The sequence below is a fragment of the Phalacrocorax carbo genome, chromosome 3 (assembly GCF_963921805.1).
Source record: "Phalacrocorax carbo chromosome 3, bPhaCar2.1, whole genome shotgun sequence".
Taxonomy (NCBI): domain Eukaryota; kingdom Metazoa; phylum Chordata; class Aves; order Suliformes; family Phalacrocoracidae; genus Phalacrocorax; species Phalacrocorax carbo.
In genome coordinates, this window is record NC_087515.1 from 5,675,791 (window position 1) to 5,697,541 (window position 21,751).

Genomic DNA, 21,751 nt, shown 5'->3' on the forward strand with positions numbered 1-21,751 from the left:
GGCAGCCTATTACATAAAGCAGAAGTTTTTCACCTGCAATTACAGAGCAGCTATAAAAGGTTCTGGTTTATAAATGCCATCTAAAGAGAAATACTCCTCTACCACCCTGAAACATTGCTCCAGATTTAGGGATAGGGAGTGTTCCTAAGCATCTTCCCCACATTTCCTACTGGCAAGCTACACTAGTTCTGATCACTTCTGCAAGACAACTTCCTTACCCTCCATACTGTCTTGGGATCCTAGGCACCAGCTCTGGAGCTGCATGCCACCGGAGGGACCAAACACATTATTTCTTAACTCCACCTTTTAACATCTCTTTGTTGCAATTTCTCCTTCTGAAAGTGGTGATCATAATCTCTACCTCACAGGAGTGCAGACCCTTAACTGGAGTGTAACTGGAGACTGAAAGAGAGGTTTGCTTTCCTCAGAAGCCAGAAGCACAGTGGTACAAGGAATTCTTATTATGCAGTGAAACAGCTGACTGTGTCCCTCACACTTTCAGATGACCCACTGTTGTAGAACAGGCCCTGCTCCTAGCTGACCTGAAAGAACCGCATATTTAAAGATGCAGAGTCACTAAATAGAGGGCTGCTCTTCATCCTGCCAAGACTAGAAAACAATACAAGGAAGAGTGGCCATGTGTGATGTACACATCAGAAACATTTTGTTCAATTTATGGAAATACCTGTCCATTGTAATGTACACTCTACCTGCTGATCTACACATTTCATCTGTCTGAAAAGGATACTCATTATCTTTGTGAAAATGATGAATAACCTTTAAATCCTTGGGAAATTACTGCAAATGAAAGCCAGACAAAGATGTGCTGAACCTGAAGAGCACCATTCTAGCTGAAGCAAGCAATAACCAGGACGTATCCCTGTCATAGCTCAGTATTTCTGGGTAAACATTTTGGTGCTTACGGCCAGGTGGGGATCCATACGCCTCGGTGGCAGGGCATCGCCTCAGCCTGTGCACGACAGCCCTCTGCACGAAAATCCTTTCCCCTGCTCTCTTACAGCTTTCCAACACCCTACTCTAAATAAGGAGGTCACAGGCATAAGGCGCGTTGGGATGCAGACAGATGTCTGTCAGCATCTTTGTTAAACCTGCCAAAGCTTTTCATTTGTGACCCAATTCGTGCAGATTTGTAACAACCCCCTAGCTGTATATTAACTCCCCAGTTACATTTGCTGTCTGCATCGAGGTATCAGACAACCCGCTTGTCTTTTAATTGGCTGTTTGCCGCATCCCGGAGCATGTTGTTTACTGAAACGGGTAAAAAGCTCTAGGGAAAGCTTTCTTAACATATTCAGAAATTAAACGGGTCAAGCTGACTGGAAAAAGAAAATGCTGACCCACATTTAGGAAATAATGTCTTTTTTCCCCTCTCCCCTAACCTTAAATAGCGTCCATCTTCTGGGGAATACCAGGGCAGCGGCCCGGCCCTGGGCCGCGCCTCCGGGGCCGCCACAGGGCGGGGAGGGCCCGTCCCTCGGCTCCCGCCGCGGCTCCCGCCCTCGGGGCGGGCAGACCCCGGCCCGCCGCCGGGCACCCCCGGCCCGCCACGGCTTATGGAGCAATCCCTGCCCGGGGGCTGCCACGGGAGAGGCCGGGCTCCCCTCAGCAGCTGCCAAGGCTGGCGCGCCAACCCCCGCCAGGGACCGGCCGATGAAAATGGCGCGTCGCCGCTGTGATTCAAGGCCACCAGAACCTCCATGTCAGGCGCCTCCCGGGGCGCTGCTATGAGGGGCGGGGGGGGGGCGGGGCGGCAGAGCTCACGCCGCTTTACCGCGGCTCCCTGCGAAGCGAAGCACCGCGCCGAAGTCAGCACAACCCCAGGCCCAGCCGGCGGAGGCGGTGCGGGGCCGGGCCAGGGGCGGAGCGAGGGGGCGATGCGCCGCGGCGCTCCTCCCGCCAGCGGGGCCGCGTCGGGTGGGGGAGAAGGCGGAGCGCGGCCTGCGGCCCCTCGCCATGTCCAAGCACGTTTTTCTCACGGGACCCCCAGGTAACGGGGGCAGGATGAGCCCAGGGAGCGGGGCGAGGGGAGGCGGCGCGTCCGCTGGGGCCGCCTCGGGCCCTGGCCTGGCCTGGCCTTAAGGGGCCGCGCTGAGGGCCAGGGGAAGGCACCGGCTGGCGGGCCCCAGCACCGGCCCAGGGCGTGAGGGAGCCCCGGGAGCGCCTCCTGCTGCAGCCGGGCCCGGCAGCTGCCTGCGGGGTAACCCCGGCTGCCGGACGGCGGCTGCTCCCCGACCCGGGTGTCGCCTGTCGAGGTCGGAGCTGCTGCGTTCATTAATTTGTTCCTAATGGAAGTCCGGTTTAGGTCTCCGTCCAGTCCCATCTCACGTATGCTTCCAGACGCTGCTGCTCTGTTCCTGGCTCCTGCCCTGCAGTTCAATGTTGGGGAGGAAAGAACCTCGTGGACAACTAATCCTGCTTCAGCTAAACTGCAGCCATTAATAATTTCTGAGTACTCATCTTTCCTGTAACTTAACTGTAGCGATTTAGCACTTCCAGCCTAAGTAATGTTCGGTTATAGGTAATAATTGGTATCCCAGATGGGCAGGCCTTGGTTGAAGTGGTGGAGTAGTTTATCATGGAAGGGGAATCTGATTATCGTGGACGTAGAGTGGTTTAGAGTATGAGGGTCGAACTATAAGGCTGTTAAATAAACCGGTTATGATTGCTAATCTTTCTTATGTGGTCTGGAAGTAAAGCAGTGGACCTAATTCTCGTTATTGTGAACCTTTTGCAGATACATGTCTTGTTCGGAATGAATTTAAAATGCTATTGCTAGGCTGAGATAGCAATACCTTCCATTGACTTCATTCTGTCTTTCGATCCACTGAATAAAGGCAGCCCTTTGGGGGAGGCAGAGGTTAGGCCTGCTTAGGCCTTGTCTCTGTTTATTTAACTGATATTGAGTGTACTGTTTTGATTAGCTAAATGTATACCTTTAAGCTTTCTTAAACTTAGTTTGAGTCATTTGAGCTTTCTGGCAATTCACTGAATGAAGGTAACCAAATTAGAGATAGCAAATCTGCTTAGCCAAATTAGTATAAATTCACTTGTAGAGATGGTAGATATTGATGGTGCCACACTTGTCATTTTACTGTTCTTCAAATGCCCGGAATCCCTTTGGCTTCAATTTTGAAAAGTTTGCTTAATAGTTTGACCAGGTGCCCTTGAAGCCACAGAGTATTTTGCCATTGATTTTTCACAGAATCACAGGTTGGAAGGGACCTCAGGGATCATCTAGTCTAACCTTTCTATTGTCCAGCCTTTCCTTGACTGTTAAGAAAGTAGTTCCTAAATCTTCTTAAAATCTGAGGGAAGAATTTGTTATGTGCACATTGAAAATATTTCTGTTGGCATCTTTAGGCGCCTCACATTCGGTCTATATTCCTTGTCTCCAGGAATTTAAAGGTTTGTTCTGCAGGATATCTTCTATCTTCTGATTTTTTTTACCACAATGATTAAAAATGAAGTGATAACACTAAATTTTGTGAGAGGCAATAAAGTTGAGTTTAAAAGGAGATTGTCAAGGGATGTACTTGTACAATGGCAAAGGAGAAGAAATAGCTCCTTTGTGGGAACTAAGAGGATGTCTGGGACACGGCCAACATTCACATTGTAGAAAGTACATCAGACACTGCTAGGAGACATCAGGTGGCGAGGTTTTCAAGGATCTGTCTTAGGGTAAGAAAATGGATTATAGGACCACAGGATAATTCATGTGAGAAGGGACTTCAGGAGCTATAAAGGTGGGTCAGCTATGAGGCCAGACCAGGTCGGTCAAGGCTTTATCTAGTCAGGTCTTGAGAACCTCAGAGGATGTCAAGACTGTATAGGCTCTCTGGGCAACCTGTTCCAGGGCTTGCTTGTCCTCATGGTAAAAAAGCTTTTCCCTGTACTTAGTCAAAACCTCTTTTGCTCCAATTACCATAAGAAGCATTTTTCTATTGGTGGAGATACTTTTTGCCAGGTACAACCTGATATCTCAGGGGCATGGCGTGCTTCTAATTTCTAGGATATCAATAGAAGTAGTGTGCCAGTTAGGCTCATGGTACTAGCAGCCAGTTTTGACCTTATGATCTAACGGGGACAAACTCAGCTCTGTTCTTAAACAGTAGTGAACAGCAGTGGTAGAAAGGGAGATTCATCAGTCTTCCAGCTAGCTTGGGTATCAGTTGTGTAACAGTATGGCTCTCGTGTATTCACCTGCCTTGGGGCAAGCTTTGTGGCCTGCCTGTGCATTGTCTAAGCTATCAAGTTCACTGGTAGCCTGGGATGTTTTTACCATTCTGTTGTGATTTCACTGTAGACATACTTCTTAAAGGCTAATGAAACATTACAGTGTCAGTACAAGATGAACTTTAAAAGTTGTTTCTGTTCTTTATTTTCCTACCATTTATAAAAAAAAAATATTTGCAAACTTAAAAAGTAATCAGTGTTCCTGCTGAACTGAATCATTACTGTGGTGTTTGCAAATGGGCTTTTAGTGAAGAAGAAGATTAATCCTGTGTGCTTTTTGTTCCCTCTTTATTTTTAGGGGTTGGAAAGACTACTTTGATCCAGAAAGTCACTCAAGCTCTAAAATCCTCAGGCATTCCCATTGATGGATTTTACACAGAGGAAGTTAGAGAAGGTGGCAGGAGAACAGGATTTGATGTTGTCACATTGTCTGGAAAACGAGGACCTTTATCTAGAGTCAGGTACTGAGGTCTTAATAACTGTGGGTGGCTTATTGTTTCATGCTTTGCTCCAGTCTGTCAGCATGTTAAATGCTCCTCCAGAAGGTAATTTCCAGCATACGTATGGCTTTCGTGGTCAGGTTCTTTGTTCAGTTCTTGTGTCCTGGCTGATACCTGTATTGTGTATGTGGACAGTGCGTCTATTGCATAGTGAAATATTGAAAATGTGGGAGGGAAAGGTGTTCTCTCTTGTTGCCTATTTTACACTAGATAGAGAGGAAGCGCTGCTGAGCTTTTTATTGTGAGGCCGAGTCTCTTTGGGATACAGTAAGTAGCTTATTGCAGGCAGGGAGGAAGATTTTTTTCTTTCCACCAGCTAATTTGTGGAGTCAGAAGTGGGAAACTGCATATAACATTATTTTAAAGAGCAACTGGCTGGCCCAGAAAAACCCACACGTGAATTTTTAAGAGGAGGGTTTCAGAGCCCCACTAAGAGGGAGGCCTCTGAAGTACAGAGGGGCTGACAGTCTTTCCTGATTCACTAGGCTTAGCTTTTCACGCTTTGTGCCAAACTTAGTCTAGGTCCAGGTGTGATGTTAGCACCTCATTCAGACATAGTTGATCTAAACAATTTGTACACTGCTAATAAAGGAGGTTTACCTAGGATAGTGTGATGCAGCACATGCAAACTGAGTATTTTTCCAAGATTGTTCAAGAGTTTTGCAGCCCCTACTGAAATTTGGGCTACCGCTGCAATGCTGTTGGTAGTGTCACATAACCAAATTCAAAGATCTGAACTGCAGGCATGTATTTTGATTTCAGTGTAAATATACCTGCTGGCTTTTAGATCCCATTGTCCTTCTATACACTGTTCAAATTTGAGCTTACGTAGTTGTGAAGATAGCTTACGGTATATTTATTACCTGAAAGCATGCTATCTGCAATATGACTTAATGGATGGTTTACAGAGTCTCTTTCCTTTTCTTAGAAGAATTAAGGGAATTTGACTTATTAGGATAACTTCTCATAAATCTACTTGAAATGACTGCAGTGAATTCTCACTAAACTAATTTCTTAAAAGAAGTTGTGTATTTCTTTTTCAAATTCAGCTCTGATTCTTCTACTTCAAGACGTGAATATCGGGTTGGACAGTATGTTGTAGACCTTGTTTCATTTGAGCAGTTGGTTCTACCTATGCTGAGAAATGTGAGTATTCTATGAAACCTGCTGAAAAATGGATGCTTTGTGATAATCAGTGTTATTGGAAGGCCCTTCTAGAGCACTAGTTTTTTATATTAATAAATGGCCTGTTTCTTGGGTATTGCTGATCCTGATTGACTTCAGGATCCGGCAGCTGGAGGGGCAAATCTGGCTTGTTCTCTTGTGCTTATTACGGTGTTGGAGAGATAGCTATCCCCTCTCACTCTTGATCTGACATCATCCTGTGAGCAGGACCTCCTTGGCTTGAGAAGTAGCCGATAGGAAGCTTCTTCCTATGCCACTGTCTGGCATATTGGAAAGCAAAATGTGTGAGTGGCTTACCACACAGAACTGGGTGGGGTCAGTGGGCCCAAGAAAAAGGCTTTTGCTGCTGCTCTTCTCCTTGACAACCTTTTCTCCTTTTCCTCTTGCTCTGATTCCTATCTTTTTCCAGTAGAAGCATTTGTTTCTTGAATCCAGTGGTTATTTTTGATTACCACTGTATAAGTACCTGCAGACTGGTAGGTTTTAACTGATAATAGCAGCCTGGTATTTTGGGATTTAGCCTGCGGCACAAGGAGTCCTCTGACTGTGACAAGACTTTCCAGAGAGTCTTTTTCCTATTCTTTTCCTAACGTTCTGTTACTGCCTTTTTCCTTCTCCTTCTTCTGTCTCAGTCCAACCTTTCCCCTCTCCAAAATTAAACAAGAACTGATCGGATTTTGGCAATAACATTTCACAAACAGTGTGCAGCAGCTGCTGAACTGTGCTACTAAAAAAATCCTATTGTGATTTTTCTACGCTGCCAAGCTCAAGGGGCCAAGGAAGAAGGGACTTCTTAACTTAGAAAGAACAAAAAAACCAAAGAGGTGCAAGGAGCAAAAATGGGATTGAGGATCTGATTCTTGTTTTTCTCAAATAACTTTAAAGGCTGAGGGTAGGAAAGCAAGGACATTGGGGGCAAGGGAGAAAGGAAATATGAATAAAATGGGACAATTTTTAAATGTTTAATTTCACTGTAACTTGATTTACTATGTTAGTAAATCGAAAGATAGTTTAATAAAAAAGGCTGTACTCAGAATGCTTTTACTGCTGCATTAATGTGAAGTCCAGGAGAGATCTTGCTAGAAGGGTGTTAGCAGTGTTGAATTTTTCTGGTTGGTATATAGCTTTCTGCAAGTACAGAGAATGAAGAGAAGAAGCAAAGGGGCCGGCAGGGTCGGACAGTGCCTGACCCTGTTCTCACTGAAAGCGCTGTTAATCAGTTTTGTGGGAATGTGGTCATGCATGTAGGTGGCACAAAAGGGAGAGGAGGAGAGTGAGGAAGATCGTAGAACTGAAAAAGAAGAGGCAAATGAAGAATGAGGACAGAAGAGTCATGGGTATAGTCTGGTTTGATCAGATAACAGCACAGAGTGGGCATGTTCCCATTTAGCCTTGAGGACTTCAGCTTCAGTTCTTAAGGCTTACATCTCATTCAGTGCAGTGAGAACAGGAGTAGGTCCTACCATGGATGATCTCTCTGGTTCTAGAAGCTTTACCAGGCAGGACTAAGGATTTTTTCAAAGCAGAATGCTGTTTCTCAGTGCGTGACCTCATGACTAGTATTGGCATTTTTAACTCACTGATCTATGAAAGGATTTTAGGTAAAACAGCTACTCAGCAGGGATTTAGCTTGAAAAGATTTTAGGAAGCATGTTATACAGTTCTTCCACTTTCCCAGAAGCAAATACTTTGCCTTCACAAGGGAACACATTTCAATTGTTCTCCTTTTTTTTTTTTTTTTTTTTTGTTCTGTATAATATGGCTGGTATTGGTATATATTCATGCCTCTACAGTGATGTTTTGACTTGAGTTGATTTACTCTTCACCTCTATAAATATTGGAGTACAGTTCTCAGTTACTTTTACCAAGAGAGAATAGGCAGTGCGCTTCCTTTTCTGTTGAATAGTTCCTCTGCTTTCCGAGTTGTCTTTCCCTCAGTGGCAATCGCCCTTGTTCTGTCCTAGACTCCCCTGCTGCTCACGCCACTGTGCAGCATGGTACTGTTGGCATGGTATTCACTGCATGAAAAAAGGAAACAAACGTCAAATGTGGTTAATCATTCGTATGGTGCTTATCCTACGACCCAGGGGGATGGCTGGGACTATAGAGTAAGCTGTATCTTGACAAAGAAATGGAAAATGAGTGCTCTGATGTGAGAGAGGCTTGGAAACGGCTTGGTTGTTATCCAGACAGCTTTGAAGAAATCTACTTCTGAGGGAATCGCTGGTTTTGACCCAGCTACAAAAGGAGAAACTTCCAAATCTAGATATAATGCAAGTCTGTATTTCAATACTTGTGTGCATATTGATCTATTTTAAATGCATAATTTGATGATAGAGTGAAGTTTTGGAAAATTGGTGCCCCTCAGATTGATTGAGAGCTGTCAGTAGGGAAAGTGCAGTTCTTAATTGTCAAATAGCGTGTATGGGACCACTGTGAGAATTCTGCTTTGAAGGAAAACCAATATGGGTATTTCCTGTTGTAGTTGGTATTTATGCTGTACATATATTTTCATCTTTCCAAAACTCTGTGCTGAAACAGAAACGATTGATTTATAAGTGTGTCAGTTACCAGCAGCAGCTTTGACTCTTCCACTTTCCCCAATATTACAATTGAATTGGTTTCTTTTGGAGGTATTTCTTTTATTAGCATAGAAACTATTTCGGTTGTTTGGTCTAAGTTCTGCGTTGTTTACAGTCTCTTGATGCACTTTTCCACAGGCAAACCATGGTGGTGATGCAGAGAAAAAACTTTGTGTCATAGATGAGGTCGGTAAAATGGAACTCTTCAGCCAGGCTTTTATTCAAGCTGTTCGTCAAACGCTGGCTGGCTCAGGGACGGTGGTGCTTGGAACTATTCCCGTACCTAAGGGAAAGCCACTGGCTCTTGTTGAAGAAATAAGAAGTAGGAAAGATGTTAAAGTGTTCAATGTGAGTAATATTTAATATCCTTAAAAAGCCTTCTGTTCTAGGTTGCTGGTTTGTATTTGGCTCTGTTTAAAAACTAATTGTTACTACCAATTGATAGCTGTGGGTAGCTTGGATGAAATAAGCTTTTTAGTTCCCATTTTATTCTTAATGGGCAGGTGTTCACCTTATTAAAAAAAACATCACATGGTACTTACTGTAGCAGTCTCACACAGCTGGCTTTGCTTGTGAGGGGCTGTAGAAGTAATGATACATTTGTTTTAAAAGGTTTTCTTGCTGTAGTGTTATTGCCGTACAAGTATTCATTATTCCTAAGAGTTAAAGCTTTTAAAGTACAGTCAGATTTTTATTTCTTTTTTCCAGACTGGCTTGCAGAAATATTACCAGTAATCATATTCAAGAGAAAAAAACAAATTTTAAGGCAGCAGGGGAATTTGTAGAAAACAATTTCTAGAAGGAAGACACTTGTAAACGAAGCGTACTTTTTCTGGAGTCAGTGAACCAATTTTGGAATTCATTATGTTATTTTTACAGACATAATTTTCAGAATATTAGGGCCTCAAAGTGCATTTCTGATCAGCTACAGGGAGGTTCTCGAAAATTTACCGCAACAAAACATAGCCTGTTCACAGGAATACATGCTTGAGGTTTCCTTAACATCTGTAATTGTCCTGGATGCTTCACAAAAACAAGCTAAATGCAGGCCCCACTCCTTTGATTTATTTTTCTGCTCAGTGTGTACTATTCATAGTAGAGAATAAAGGTATATATACAAAACTGAACTGGCATCTCTGTAATTATAAATTCAGTAAGTGGGACTTAAACACATCCTGGCTTACTAACAGGGGTACCATGTTGTAGAGCAGTATACTGTTGCAGCCTGTTCTTTATCAGATGCACACAGCACAGTGAGAATGCTTACTTTGTTTTCATCCAAGTGAATTAGGAAGGAGAAAACACTCTCTCAACAACTTTATACTGAATGATCTTAATTACTGCAGAGCAAGCAAAGCCTCCAGCTTCTTTTTTCCCCTTCAAAGTGAGATTAATAAAACTGCAGTGCTTGGAAAAGTTCCTCAGCTTTCTTTTGCTTGGTGGTACCATCACCATCTTCAATTTCTGTTTTTTAAATTAAATGCCTGTTTAGTTAAGTGCTAAAGCAAACTTAGGCACACAGACGAGAGAAGATTCCTCTCATCACGTAGGAATCTTTTCCTATGAAAGGAATCTGTCCTTTCATAGATAAAACCCAGGTTTCCGACTGACATGCTGATGTGTGTTAGTTGTCAGGCTACTGAACAGGGATGCACGTGGATGTGAATTTTATATGACTTGCTTTACAGTGGTAGGGCTGGGGAAGAAGAAATGGAGAATGCCTCACTGAAAGTAACAGTCGTTCAGTACTTGGGCTGCATTTGGTCCTCTCAGGGTAGGAAACGGAGTGCTAGAAAACAGCATTTGGCTTTTCAGGGAAGCTTTTTGAGGCTTCTGCTGTTTCTTTTTAGCAGGTGAAGGCATGTGCCACTCAGCCCTGGGTATCAGTCTGCCAATACAACTTTCCCTTAAGTACTGGCTACAACCAGCAAGTGTCTTCCTGTAAATTTCAATGGAGCAATGTTTCCTCTAGCTAAAAAAAAAACCAACAAACTTCACTCAAAGAATAAGCCATCCTGTTTATGCTGCTGAGATTAGGACATGCAGGTTTCTTTGAACAGAGCTCTCTGGTGAATCCGTTAGCCAAAAGCATGGGTGTGAAATGTCTGACAGACTCTGGTAGTTCCCAGGTGGCAGAGACCTGCTACGCTGAAGTCTTGTGCAGGAGAGCATCTGACTTGCTTGCTCCAGTGACACAGTACATGCTCCTTCCCAGCTAGTTAAGATGTGTGCATGAGCAGGAGCAGAACCTGCCCATGGGGCGTCAGTGGTGTTACTAGCTGAAGTAAATACTGGATCACCAGCTCTGTTCTTCAGGGGCTGTGGCATGGGGAGAACCTGGAGTGCCCAAATAGCTCATGGTAGGTAATTTCTTACTAACTTTTATGGTGCCTGGAAGTGTGCAGAAGTAGGTGGCTACCTTCCAAAAACGTTCTGCCTGCTCTGCCACTTAATATGGAGTTAGGCTGCATTCAAGTAATTCGGTAGAGTTTTCTCATCCTTTTCTTAGTGTCACAAGGACAGTTCTGATGTTTGGCACGAAGCACATAGAGACAACTCTTCGGGGTTTTACAGTCCCTTCTGTCTTGAAAGCATATTCAGTTGGTGTAAATGGGCTCAGATGCCCTAAAAGCAGTTGAGGATTTTCTCCCAAATGTTTAATTTATTATGTTCAGAGCACTTAACGATAGGAGCTCTGATATTTAACACATTTCTTTCCATTGTTGCCCAATTCCATTTTGCTGGGAACTGAACTTTCCCGTGAAAACTACAGAGGCTCTTTTTGCACTGCCCGGGTCTGTGTAGTTCTGCAGACATGGTGTCATAAATAGCATCAGATTATCATTAGCAGCTGGCACATACTGATTTTCTTCCATTTTCCCATCTATTAATTTTGCTTCCATGAAACTCATTAGTGAAGTTTGGTTGCATATGCCTTTTAAGAAAGAAAATAAATAGCTAAATGGATCAGAAGAAAAGGTTCCCTTTGAACACACTGTACAAGAGGAGTTTCCTTGACAGTGCTTTAACAGTTCGGCGAAGAAAGCTTTGTCCTCTGCTCTTGCCTGCTTTGAGTCTAGGAGGTAGTTTCCTCCAAATTACTGAAATGCTTAGTATAAGCAGCATCTACAGTTATTTTCAACTCCCTGTCTAAAAATCTACCCATCTGTTTGTAGATTCAGTACAGATACTGGGAGATTTGTTTTCTCTGGGAAAGCTGCCTGCACAGAATGTCTCCAGATCTTAAGAGGAGACTTATATCTCTCAAGCAGCCTTTGTAAAACACTTGTGAAAATTTCCCAGCACTTGGCACTTTCTCTCTGCTGCTCTCACTGGACCTCTGGCATGTAGGTATGGCAAAGGGACAGATAAAATGTAGTATTGTTTTTTTGTTGGCTGCGAGACAGTGAGAAGAGCTATTAAATGTTCAGGACGTCCTTTGAAAGTCAGGATGTCAGAACGCTTGCTGGGAGATTTAGAGTTTGGCTGATCTATGCTCTGTGCCTTGTTTACCTTGAGGTCTCTCAATAGCCTTGCTGAAGAGCAGTTCCATTCTTTGTTGTCTTGCTTTTTTTGTTATTGTGGGGTTTTCTGTTTATCTTATTATTGGCTTGGAATGATACTCAATAAAAAGAGCAACATTTTCAGGCAGGTCTTCCCTTCGTTCCCACCCCCTTGTTTTTTTAATGTCACTTTTTCATCATTCCCATGTTGATCTGCTCTCTTGATTTCAAGTGGCATAAGTGAGATCACCATCTCTAGGTTCTATGGAGTTGGTGTCCAGCATTTGGATAGGATGTCTGTGACTGTAAATAGCAGTAGGCTCCTAGGGCCAAATTCTCCAGGTAGGGCTGTCACCTATTTAAAAACAAACAAACAAACAAACAAAAACCCAGCAAAACAACAAATCCATAAAACAAACCCCAAACTTTCTCCTGTTCAGTAACAGCTGTAGTACTGGAGGGGATGCAAACCCATGTGCTCAGATCTTAAATGAAGCTACAGGGAATGCAGTGAAGCCTTGCTGGTAGAGAGTTTTAAAGTTTTATGCCATGCATAGTGTGGTGTCTCTCCTTCCTTCACAAACAGCATTTCTCAAACTTTGTTAAATATTTGAACGCACTTACTTTTTACTTGCTTACTTACTTACAAAAGCTCATCTGCCTTTGTCTGATTTCTTTCTGCCCTCCCTGTAGGGATCTGAACAGTGGGGAAAATTTCTTAGGCTTTTTAAAATTAGGCTTTTGCTGGCATTCCACAAGTGCTTGTTAACCCTTTCACTACCCCAGCCATATCCCCAGGATTTGGTTGATTTGAATGCAGGACCCGGTCTATCAAAAAGGGGTGATTTACACCCCACCCCACCCCCAGACACCCCCACACCCACCCCTGCCCGCTCTGTGCTCTGTTGTTGCTGCACCTGGGAGCTAAGCTGACTAGCAAGTGCTAGCATTTCCTTGGCAGTTGACGGTTAACTGCACGTGCTGCAGTGCAGATGGGCCTGGCAGAAGATGGCACACTGGGGTATATGGATTTTCACATGTACTGGTCTTACAGTTCACATTTCCATGGACTGCTCAGCCAAAGGCGTATCTCAGTGTGCTACAAAAGCCCCCCCCCCCCCCCCCCCCAACTTTCTCAGGTAGTCTTTATTTCTTTTTCAAGGTGTTTCTATCCTGCAATGCTAAGGTTTCTGAGAATACAGAGTCATGCTGCTAAGCCTGTTCTAATTTTTTTCATTGCAGATGTTTTTGACTAGGTCTGTCATCCTAAGAAATACAACCCTTTCAAGTACTGAAGGCATAAGAGCTACACTTTATAGTAGGAAAATTATATTTGGCAATTAAAACGGATTTCTAGTAATGACAAAAGTACGTGCTGGTTCTTCAAGTGATTCTTGTTAGTTATTCAAGCCCTGAATAATACTGCAAAATACCATGGGTAATTAAATAAAAAAGATCACTGAATATTCAATTACATATGCAGGTTTGTGGGTTTAGCTTATTGTGTTCTCAGTGGCAGAAGGTGGCAGGTGTTTAACACTCAACATTCCTCCACTGAGAAAGAAATAAATTTGAATTTCTGCTTTGTTTGTTTTTGAAGTAAACACTGATATAGAGGTTATTCACCAAATTACATCGGTTTTAATTTCTCTTTCTCTAGGTTAGTAAGGAAAACAGAAACAGCATTTTGCAAGACATCTTGGCAGCTGTGGAATCCTGCAGAAGATGAAGAGCTTTTCTTGCCTGTAAACTCTAAAGCTTTTACTTTAACAAAACATTACAACATTTTGCAGATGTTTTTGAGTCTGTCCTTCCTGCTTTAGTCCCTGGAGGCTTTACGGGAGCCTTCAGGGTAAGCAAGGTAAAGCTGGTAATACTCTAAAATGTGAAAAACGAGATAGGAGGATTCTTGTTTATTCAGTTCACAAGCCGATCCATTCAAAATATTGAACAGATGTGTAGTTAACATCAAGTTCTAATCTGGGTATTTGGAAGTTAGGTGGTCTGACTCTGATCCTAGTTACACCACGTAAAAGCATTTAACTGTCAAATCTGTTTGAGATCTCAGTCTTGCAGAGTGTGGTGTGGACTCCTCTACCTAGAGAGCAACTCAGTATCTGGAACTGAGCCCTGGTGTAACAGACAGAGCCCTGCCCAAAATGTAGGTGTGCCCTGCCTGGGTTGTGTAGAAATATCTTTGCTGTCGGTGACCCAGCTGGGTGTGTCCAGGGGTGATTCAACATGGGTGCTGACGATTTATAAGGCAGAGGGATTAAGCAGGTGCTCTCTCCCTACCCCCAGACATCCCTCTCTCCAGCTGCAGTATAAGAAGGGTTATCTAGAATTTCAAGGAAATTTCCTGTAGCCCCAGCTGACATTTACAGAATTCCAGTTCAGGAGCAAAAATAACCAATTCTACCCTCTCATAAGTGGCCCAGACAGTAGTTTATAAGATGGCTGCATTTTGGGTTTATTTTCAAGTTTCTAATGGCAATCCTGCCTCGTACCCCCTTAAAAAAAAATGTATATATAAAAATCTTCAAGTCCAATGAAGTTCAGTCAAATCTTGACTTGTGTTCTTCATGCAGACTTTATTAAGTCAGGATCGACTTAATGCTGCATTTGTCTATCTGGGTTTTACAACCGTTTATGTTTATTGATACTTTTTGTTTGGTTGTGTTTTTTTCCTTACTCAATTCTGTACATGCCTAATGCTTAATGGTGAAATAAAAGTGTGGGAGAGTATTAGACAGTGTGTTTCCCTATGAGATGTACAAACGTGTTCAGGGGAAGTGCTACCACTTAATCAGTTTTGCATGTTGTGAAAACAGAATTCCCTCCCAGATGCACCCTTGTTAATTGTACAATTTATAAGTCATCTCTGGCTGTAAAAAGTTGTTAAGAATACGGTCATTTCCTAACTTTTCTGTTCAACAACTGTTAAAATGATCAAGCTATTTAACAGCATTTTCAAGTATCATTGTAGTTATTTATTTCTGAAAAACTGGCACCCAAAGCTGTAGGGGGCTGGATGGGGACAGGCATTCCTACAGGTGCCCTGGGAGCATGGAGGGAATGTCCTTTCTCTTTTCTATATTCAGAACGAGGGTCTGGTACAACCATTGCCGCTCCCCAGATGGCAGGAGGTACATGCCCTGTAAAAGGATGCCATGGCCTTGTTCCCTGACCGCCCCGTTACACTGTCATTCTGCCCAAGTCCATTGGGATGGCAGTATTGTCTTCAGCATATTTGGGGAAAAAGATAATTCCTCTCAGGTTCCCTCTCCTTCGGGAATGCACAGCTCCCGGCTGCTTTTTGCAAAATAAGGCTGTGCCCTGAAGGCATCACTAATCCCTTAATTACTTCAGGCATCTTACTCAGACAAGACACCTTGTTAGAGGTGAAGGACTTGGGACCCAAGTAAACTTCTCAGGGCTACGTGCCATAGACTTCTGAACAGAAGCCACTCTACACTTAAGTGTTGGATAGCCTACTGTTTCAATGTTAAGTCTCTTAAGCTATAAAATACGCTGCAAAAGAATGGTTCTTTCAATGATTAAATAATTACCCAAAGTCTAGCAAGGTTTTAGTGGGACCGCAGTTGAGTCTTAAATGAGGGCTGACCTTCAAAGCTGAACAAAATGGAGGTATTTGAGACCTCTGTAGAGGCTGGGGAGGGGAGTTCTTTCAGGAGTCACGGCAGAATTTAGTTTTCCAAATTCCAGTTCAGCTGGTATTGTTGGGAGTTCATGGCTTAAAGTTTGTTCCTCATAAAAGTAGATATATTACCCTGCATATAGTGCCATGATGCCTACTGCAGTCCCATCATTTAATAGACTGGAAAAAAAGAGAATCAAAACAAGAAGTTTGGAGAACTTCTGACCAGCGCACTTATAGCCATTTTTCTTATGGTGCAAGGAAGACCTTTTGTAGTGAGGGTAGTTAGTCACTGGGAAAACTCCCCATATGGAGGTGGATTTTTTTGCTTCACTGGAACTGTGAAGTACCAGCCCTTTTGAAATCAAAGGGTATTTTTGCTACTGACATCAGTGGCTCTTGGTTTCTGCTACTTGTCTCAAGATTGGTGAGAGTCTTTAATTTCTTGTTCTTCTTTAAAGCCCATCTTCTCTCTGAGCTAGAGTGCTTTCCAAGAGAAATAAAGAGAAATGTTGTGGTCTGTGTTCAGCAGAAAATCCTAGATGACCTTAACAGTCACGTGCGGCCTTTAACGCTGAGACAGTCCTGAAGAAATGATTCGCCGTTTCAAATATACAGCGAGTGGGTGAGAAAGTAATATTTCCAACTGAACTTAGTTTTTATGATACCCTGTGTTTACTTTAGAGGTAAAAATTTATTGTCTGGTCTTGCACTACTAAAATATTTGGAAGGCCTTGAGAGCACTGTAACAGCAAACAGAGCATTCACAATTCCCCTGATGGGCCAATTTTACTAATAGCACACATTTGGTGAAAATAACCTCTGATGTACCAGCAAGATTCCAGATGACAACATTAGTGCACCTGCAGGTTTTAATTGGTGCAAAAAAAGGGGAGAATATGAGGTACCAATTACTCTCTTGAAGCCCGAGAATCAAGGACGTTTTTGGCAAGGAGGCTTGTAATTCCAACATAAAATTGTGCACAGCGTGGAATAAACAGGGTCTGCATTATTTATCATGCATTAGACAATTTTTGACTTACAAAACCCTGAGAAGGCTGAATGGGAGAGGTGAATCTTTAACACTGGACCTACTGCAAAGTTAATTATAAGTAATATGTCTGTGTTGCAGATTTAAGGATGTGAAACACTGTAATTAAATACCAGCTCCCAATCCAGGGAGTAATCTAAATATGGCAATAATTGGGTAGTTAAAAAATACACATTGATGAGAAGATTATTATTACATGCTGGAGAATTTCACTGGTAATTCTAATCTTCTAAAATGAACTGCACAAAATTCAGCTAATCTTTTAAGTTAAATTTCCCAGCAAGAGAAGAGCAGTCAGTTGGTGGGTTGGAGCCAAATGCAGATGACATTTCTTGCTTTATTCTAATAAAAAGCTTTAAAAGAGAGCTGCGAATGACATCACAGAGACCCCTAAGAACTTAATAGTTTCAGAATGTCATTTGTAGATATTGAGAGTATCTGGCCATCTTGTTGAGGGAAAAAGACTCGCAGTGGTAGCTCTTTTTTGTTAACATTTGTCTTAAATACAAAGAATGCCAAGATTTTCTGTCTGTGCGAATGAGGCGAGACTCTTCAACGAGAACTCCAGTTCCTCACACAGAAGTAGTTTCTATAACACTTCAAAATGGGGGGAACAGCAGGACCTCCGGCATTTGTATTTTTCGATGAATGGAAACAAACTTCGGACATTGTGCCCGTCCCTGTTTCCCACGTGCTTGCTGTGGTGGGAGACGGCCGGGCTGAAGGCCAGACTCGGGGCTTGCCAGCATACCTGGTGGATGTGAGCAGTTCAGCAGCCTGTGGTTGGCTTTGGTAAAATCTTACTGAAAGTCTTTTGACCAGATCTCTGGGCTGTGTTTTACCCTTAGGAGTGTAGCACCAGGCTTTTACTGTGTGATGTAAACAAGAGCCTATTGGTGAAAGGAGAGTTTAGGAACACAAAATGGGAGGCGGGGGGGTAAGTACCCATATTTAATGCAAGGGCTGAAGTACTATGTTTGTGCTTGTTTTACCATAAACTCATTATCCTCCTTCCCACAGCCTGCTGTAATGTATGTGCTCCTCTCTGCTCTCTGGCTGTGAGGGCCCCGCTGAGCCAGTGTGGATAGTCGCTCCCAATGTTTCTTTTCAGCAGTGGTGATGTTATCTGGGGTTAAGCCTGGAAAAGGCAGGTAGGGCCTCCATCTCTTCGCTCCTGAAATTTCTATGAAAGGACTGCATGTACCAACCGCTCTTGTGGATTGAGCGCTTGATTTCCTCAAAGGGGGCATTCATCTTGCTAGCGAGACGGGTGTCACTGCTTTCAGGTTGTAGAGACAAGAAGGTTCTGGGCTGGCGGGAAGCATCAGGCAGGTTTCTGCCGTCAGCCCCTGCAGCTCTGGAAAAATTCAGACAACGCACCTGAATCTTCAAAACTGACACAAGATGGAACTGCATATAAAAGGTACTGATGTGTTGGTGGCGGCCAGCCTTCCTGCATCACAGCTGTGGCAAGAGATCAGATATGTAAGATAAGCAAACTGTTCAGCCTGGGTGACTTCAGGGCCACATTTTAACAACAGCGTCAGGCCTTGTGAAACCTATCATCGGTGCCGCAGCTGACTTAAAAGCAGCGAAAGCTGCTTTTGCTTTTCCTTCAGAGCCTAAAACTGCCCAACAAGTGGGGTTCCTGAGGTGTCTCAGGTACCTCCATCATGCAACTCTGAAGCACCTCATGTGTGAGGTTAAGTATCAAGCCGCTTAGTATGGCTTAAAGCCTTTGCGTATCTGTAGGCACTGGTGCTGAGAATAGCTTTCCTATGGACTCAGGTGCCTTTTGGTGCTACGCAGAGCTGTTCAGAGCAGCTTACTGTTGCAACTGGGCCTTGTGTAAGGGTTAGGTACCTATTTGTTAGCTTTGTGCGCCTCAGAACCTTAAATGCATCTTTCATCATGTACAGCATAATCTGGTCTATCTCTCCCTCATGCAAACATTGGAGAGGTCTAAGATGTGTTTAATCAATACAATGTCATATGTAGTTCCAGGTTTTATTTCTAACCATCATGTCTGATTATTCTGTACGACTGGCCCATATTTAAAAACACTGCATATAACAGGGGTTTTATTAGTAACAGCAGACTATCTCCAAAATTATGGAGAAATGGAATGTGAGTTTGTGCTGTCATCTCACAGTTTATTTCTTTGTCTTTTGTTACTGTTAATGGTCACACTTGGGTATTTTTTCAACTCGCTATGCGTCAGTAACAACGTTAAGGCAAAATAAAAACTGTGTAAGACATGGCTATGATAAGGAACTAACTTTTTAAGCTTACCTTGACTGCTGCTCTGCCCTGCTTGTGCACTGTGCTGCAACAAAGGAGTTAGGACATGCCGTTTCTGGCAGCCACCCTGCGCAGCAGGAGGCTGGGCTTCGCAGCACACTGCTGTCCCCTAGGAGTTGTGCTCCGGGGCTGGTGGCTTGAACGAAGTCAGGAACTGTGAGGCAGCTGCTTTACCTTAGGGTGCAGTACCAGAGGCCATGGAGATGGTAGAGTCTCTTACAGAAGATGTGGTGCTGGGGAAGGTGGTGTTGCCGGGCCTCGGTCTGCACTGAGCAGATAGAGCAGCTTCCCACTGGAAGGATTTTTGCAGCTGTTTCCCAGTATGGCTTGGTGTGCTTGAGTTGGATGCGTAAAATACTTTAGGTTGATTGGGACTACTGGAGTTAGTTACCTATTTTTGATGAAAATTAATTCAAACTTAAGTTAAAGATGTGAAAATTGGAGGTCTAAACGAGGCTAACTGAATATGGGAGTTTTTAGTGCTTTCCATGGGTGCCTGTTTGCTGTGCCTCCAACGCAAGGCAGGGTTTAGGAAGACAAAGCAGTGATGGTTTATCTTAGTAGACTGCCATGCAAAAGCCCTCAAGGCAGAAACGGGGCTGGCAGTAAGAGCCCTCCACCTACCTGTATAACCTCCATCCTTCATTTGTAATGAAGCACCTCATGAGCAGGGTGGTGGGAGGAGAGGTAGGATCTGCCAGAAAGAGTCAGAAGGGAGCAGCTGAATTCAATTTCCTGTTGCACAGCACACCTGGATGCTGGAGGAGACACGTAGGGCCTACGCTGCACTGATGACCATGTGTCTCGGGGGCTGTACATGAATATACTCTGCTTTTTCCCTTGCAAACATGAGCAGAATTTTGCCTGGGTTGTGCTGAGCTTTATAAATAATTCATCAAGATCTGAGGTGAAAGAAAAACACTCTCAAGTTTATATGGCAGAAAGCAAGAGAAAACAATTGGAAATAAAAAGAACACCAAAAACTGCTGCCACACAAAATATACTTGGATCATTTTATTTTCAGTAGGTGTTATTTCGTTCTACTTCTTATATTCTTAAGTGTGGCACAGTAGGAAGCTCAGAATGCAACTGTGTATTGCCTAACAGTAATGAGACTTAGCTACAGCATCTCTTGTTAAATCTTTCTTGTTAATTGGGACAAGACAGCCTGGCTGCACGTCATCGAGTTGAGACTTGGAAACAATCTATGGTAGTTACAGTAAAGAGGAACAGCAAGACACCGATAGCTGCAATTTTTTTTTTTTTTTAATTAAAAAAAAAAGAATGAGAACACGCATGTGTGTGTTTGGAGGCTGTAGTAGAGGAAGGATTTGTTGTAGCCTTTTGGCTTCCAAAGTAGTCATGCATTCCTGTAAATCAGTGTTTCTCAAACTTTGTGACAGCACGGCCTCCCTTTTTGCATCGTCTGTCTTTATGCATCTATTAAATTGGCAGAAGCTCAGTTTCTCTGGGGGAGGGAAATCAGAACGCTCTGTAATTACTGGCCTACAAGTGTTTATGGACACTGAGCTGTGTCCAGCAATTAAAGGCATTTAGCTGTTGCCTTCCTCATACAAACACTTCCAGACAATAATTACAGCCTGCTTTGCACTTTCCTGTCCTTGAGGAGTGTTCCCCTGGGCCCTTTTGCATCTCCCCAGGGGGCTGTTGCCTGGAGTTTGAGAGACGCTGCTGTAACCCAAACAGGAGCACGAGATAATACCTAAGAGCAGGTGTTTATGCAAAGCTGCTTTCTTTGCAAATACAGTGCACCATATGCTTTGAAGGCTTTCCATGCACTGGATACTTTCTTTTCTCACACTTGACTTCTGTTAATCTGTGTAGCATGGCTTGTTCACACAATATTTCAGTACGGCTGCATGCAGTATATCAGTCTGTGATGCTATGTTGCTATTCAGAATTGCCACCTGCGTAACATGTTAAAGAAAAATAAAAGAGATTTCCTGTTGAAAAAAAAAAACCACAACAGATTCAGGTCTAATGTTACAGTACATGTTGGACTGTCCCTTTATGTATTCATTGCTTCAGTTCAAAGTTGCCTTTTGCTATATGTTATATATCAAATGCCAGTTAGTTTGCATGCAATCAGATGTTTAGTTATGGCAGGAAAGAGATGTCTTGTGTGCTTTTCACTGAGTTGTATTAATATTTCCTACTGTATTAATTCGTGATTCCAACCGTTCCAGGGGAAGGAACATTAAACAGGTTGTATTCATTGTCTAGAATTTACAAGAACCTGAGATGAAGCGGCACTGTGTATTTTTTAGGACATCTTCCAACCCTATCTATGAGAAGGCCTTTAGCTGAAGAACATCTGCCCCATAGTATTCTTGTGTAGAAGTTAGAAAAATAAACATTTGGAGGTTGCTTGTTACATGTGAAGGAACCTAAACCCACGTGCAGCTCCCTGACCCAACTCTGCCTTTGTTTAATTCTAAGAAGCTCGTGGCCCTTGCGCTAGGAATACTCCTTACTGCTCCTCAGACAGGCTTTGCTGAGAAGCGGTGTCATCCAGGGCCATATCTTCCTGGCTGGCCCTTCTGCACTCCAGGTTCCGACTCATGAATATGGCATGGGCCGGACCTGCCTCGCGCAGCGGTCTCGGTTCTGTAGCATCAGTTGCTTCGCAGGTCTCAGTGAGCTGCTGGCAAAGAAAGAAAGAAAGAAAAAGTCAAACTAGTTTAGGAAATCTCTAA

At 43.3% G+C, this 21,751-nt stretch overlaps 2 protein-coding genes and 1 long non-coding RNA gene across 5 annotated transcripts in view; 1 reads left to right on the top strand and 2 right to left on the bottom strand.

Annotated features, from left to right (window-relative positions):
• LOC135312430 (uncharacterized) overlaps positions 1–1,503 on the bottom strand; it is an 89,478-nt gene extending 87,975 nt beyond the window's left edge. For both annotated transcript variants that reach the window (XR_010371948.1, XR_010371947.1), the window contains exon 1: positions 1,401–1,503. This is a non-coding gene — a long non-coding RNA (uncharacterized LOC135312430). The remainder of the gene's footprint in view (positions 1–1,400) is intronic.
• Positions 1,504–1,662: 159 nt separating this feature from the next.
• On the top strand, positions 1,663–14,772 carry NTPCR (nucleoside-triphosphatase, cancer-related). Of its 2 annotated transcripts, none has more exons than XM_064445703.1 (5): positions 1,663–1,720; positions 4,553–4,715; positions 5,804–5,900; positions 8,660–8,869; positions 13,685–14,772. In XM_064445703.1, the coding sequence occupies exons 1-5, from the start codon at positions 1,672–1,674 to the stop codon at positions 13,751–13,753; spliced, it is 588 nt and encodes a 195-aa protein (XP_064301773.1). In that variant the 5' UTR covers positions 1,663–1,671; the 3' UTR covers positions 13,754–14,772. The 2 variants fall into 2 exon arrangements, with proteins under 2 accessions (XP_064301773.1, XP_064301774.1); XM_064445704.1 differs by lacking the exon at positions 1,663–1,720 and adding an exon at positions 1,864–2,008.
• A 4,213-nt stretch (positions 14,773–18,985) lies between these two features.
• PCNX2 (pecanex 2) overlaps positions 18,986–21,751 on the bottom strand; it is a 159,314-nt gene continuing 156,548 nt past the window's right edge. Inside the window, exon 34 of the mRNA XM_064445706.1 lies at positions 18,986–21,699. Within this exon, the coding sequence (XP_064301776.1) occupies positions 21,526–21,699 (174 nt within the window). The 3' untranslated portion in view covers positions 18,986–21,525. The remainder of the gene's footprint in view (positions 21,700–21,751) is intronic.

What these genes read in the sequence shown, in the direction of transcription:
- NTPCR (XM_064445703.1), top strand. Translation starts at nt 1,672, where the DNA reads ATGAAAATGGCGCGTCGCCGCTGTGATTCAAGGCCACCAGAACCTCCA. An exon ending in GGACCTTTATCTAGAGTCAG is followed by an intron (nt 4,716 to 5,803) that starts GTACTGAGGTCT and finishes TTTCAAATTCAG; the next exon opens with CTCTGATTCTTCTACTTCAA. An exon ending in TTCTACCTATGCTGAGAAAT is followed by an intron (nt 5,901 to 8,659) that starts GTGAGTATTCTA and finishes ACTTTTCCACAG; the next exon opens with GCAAACCATGGTGGTGATGC.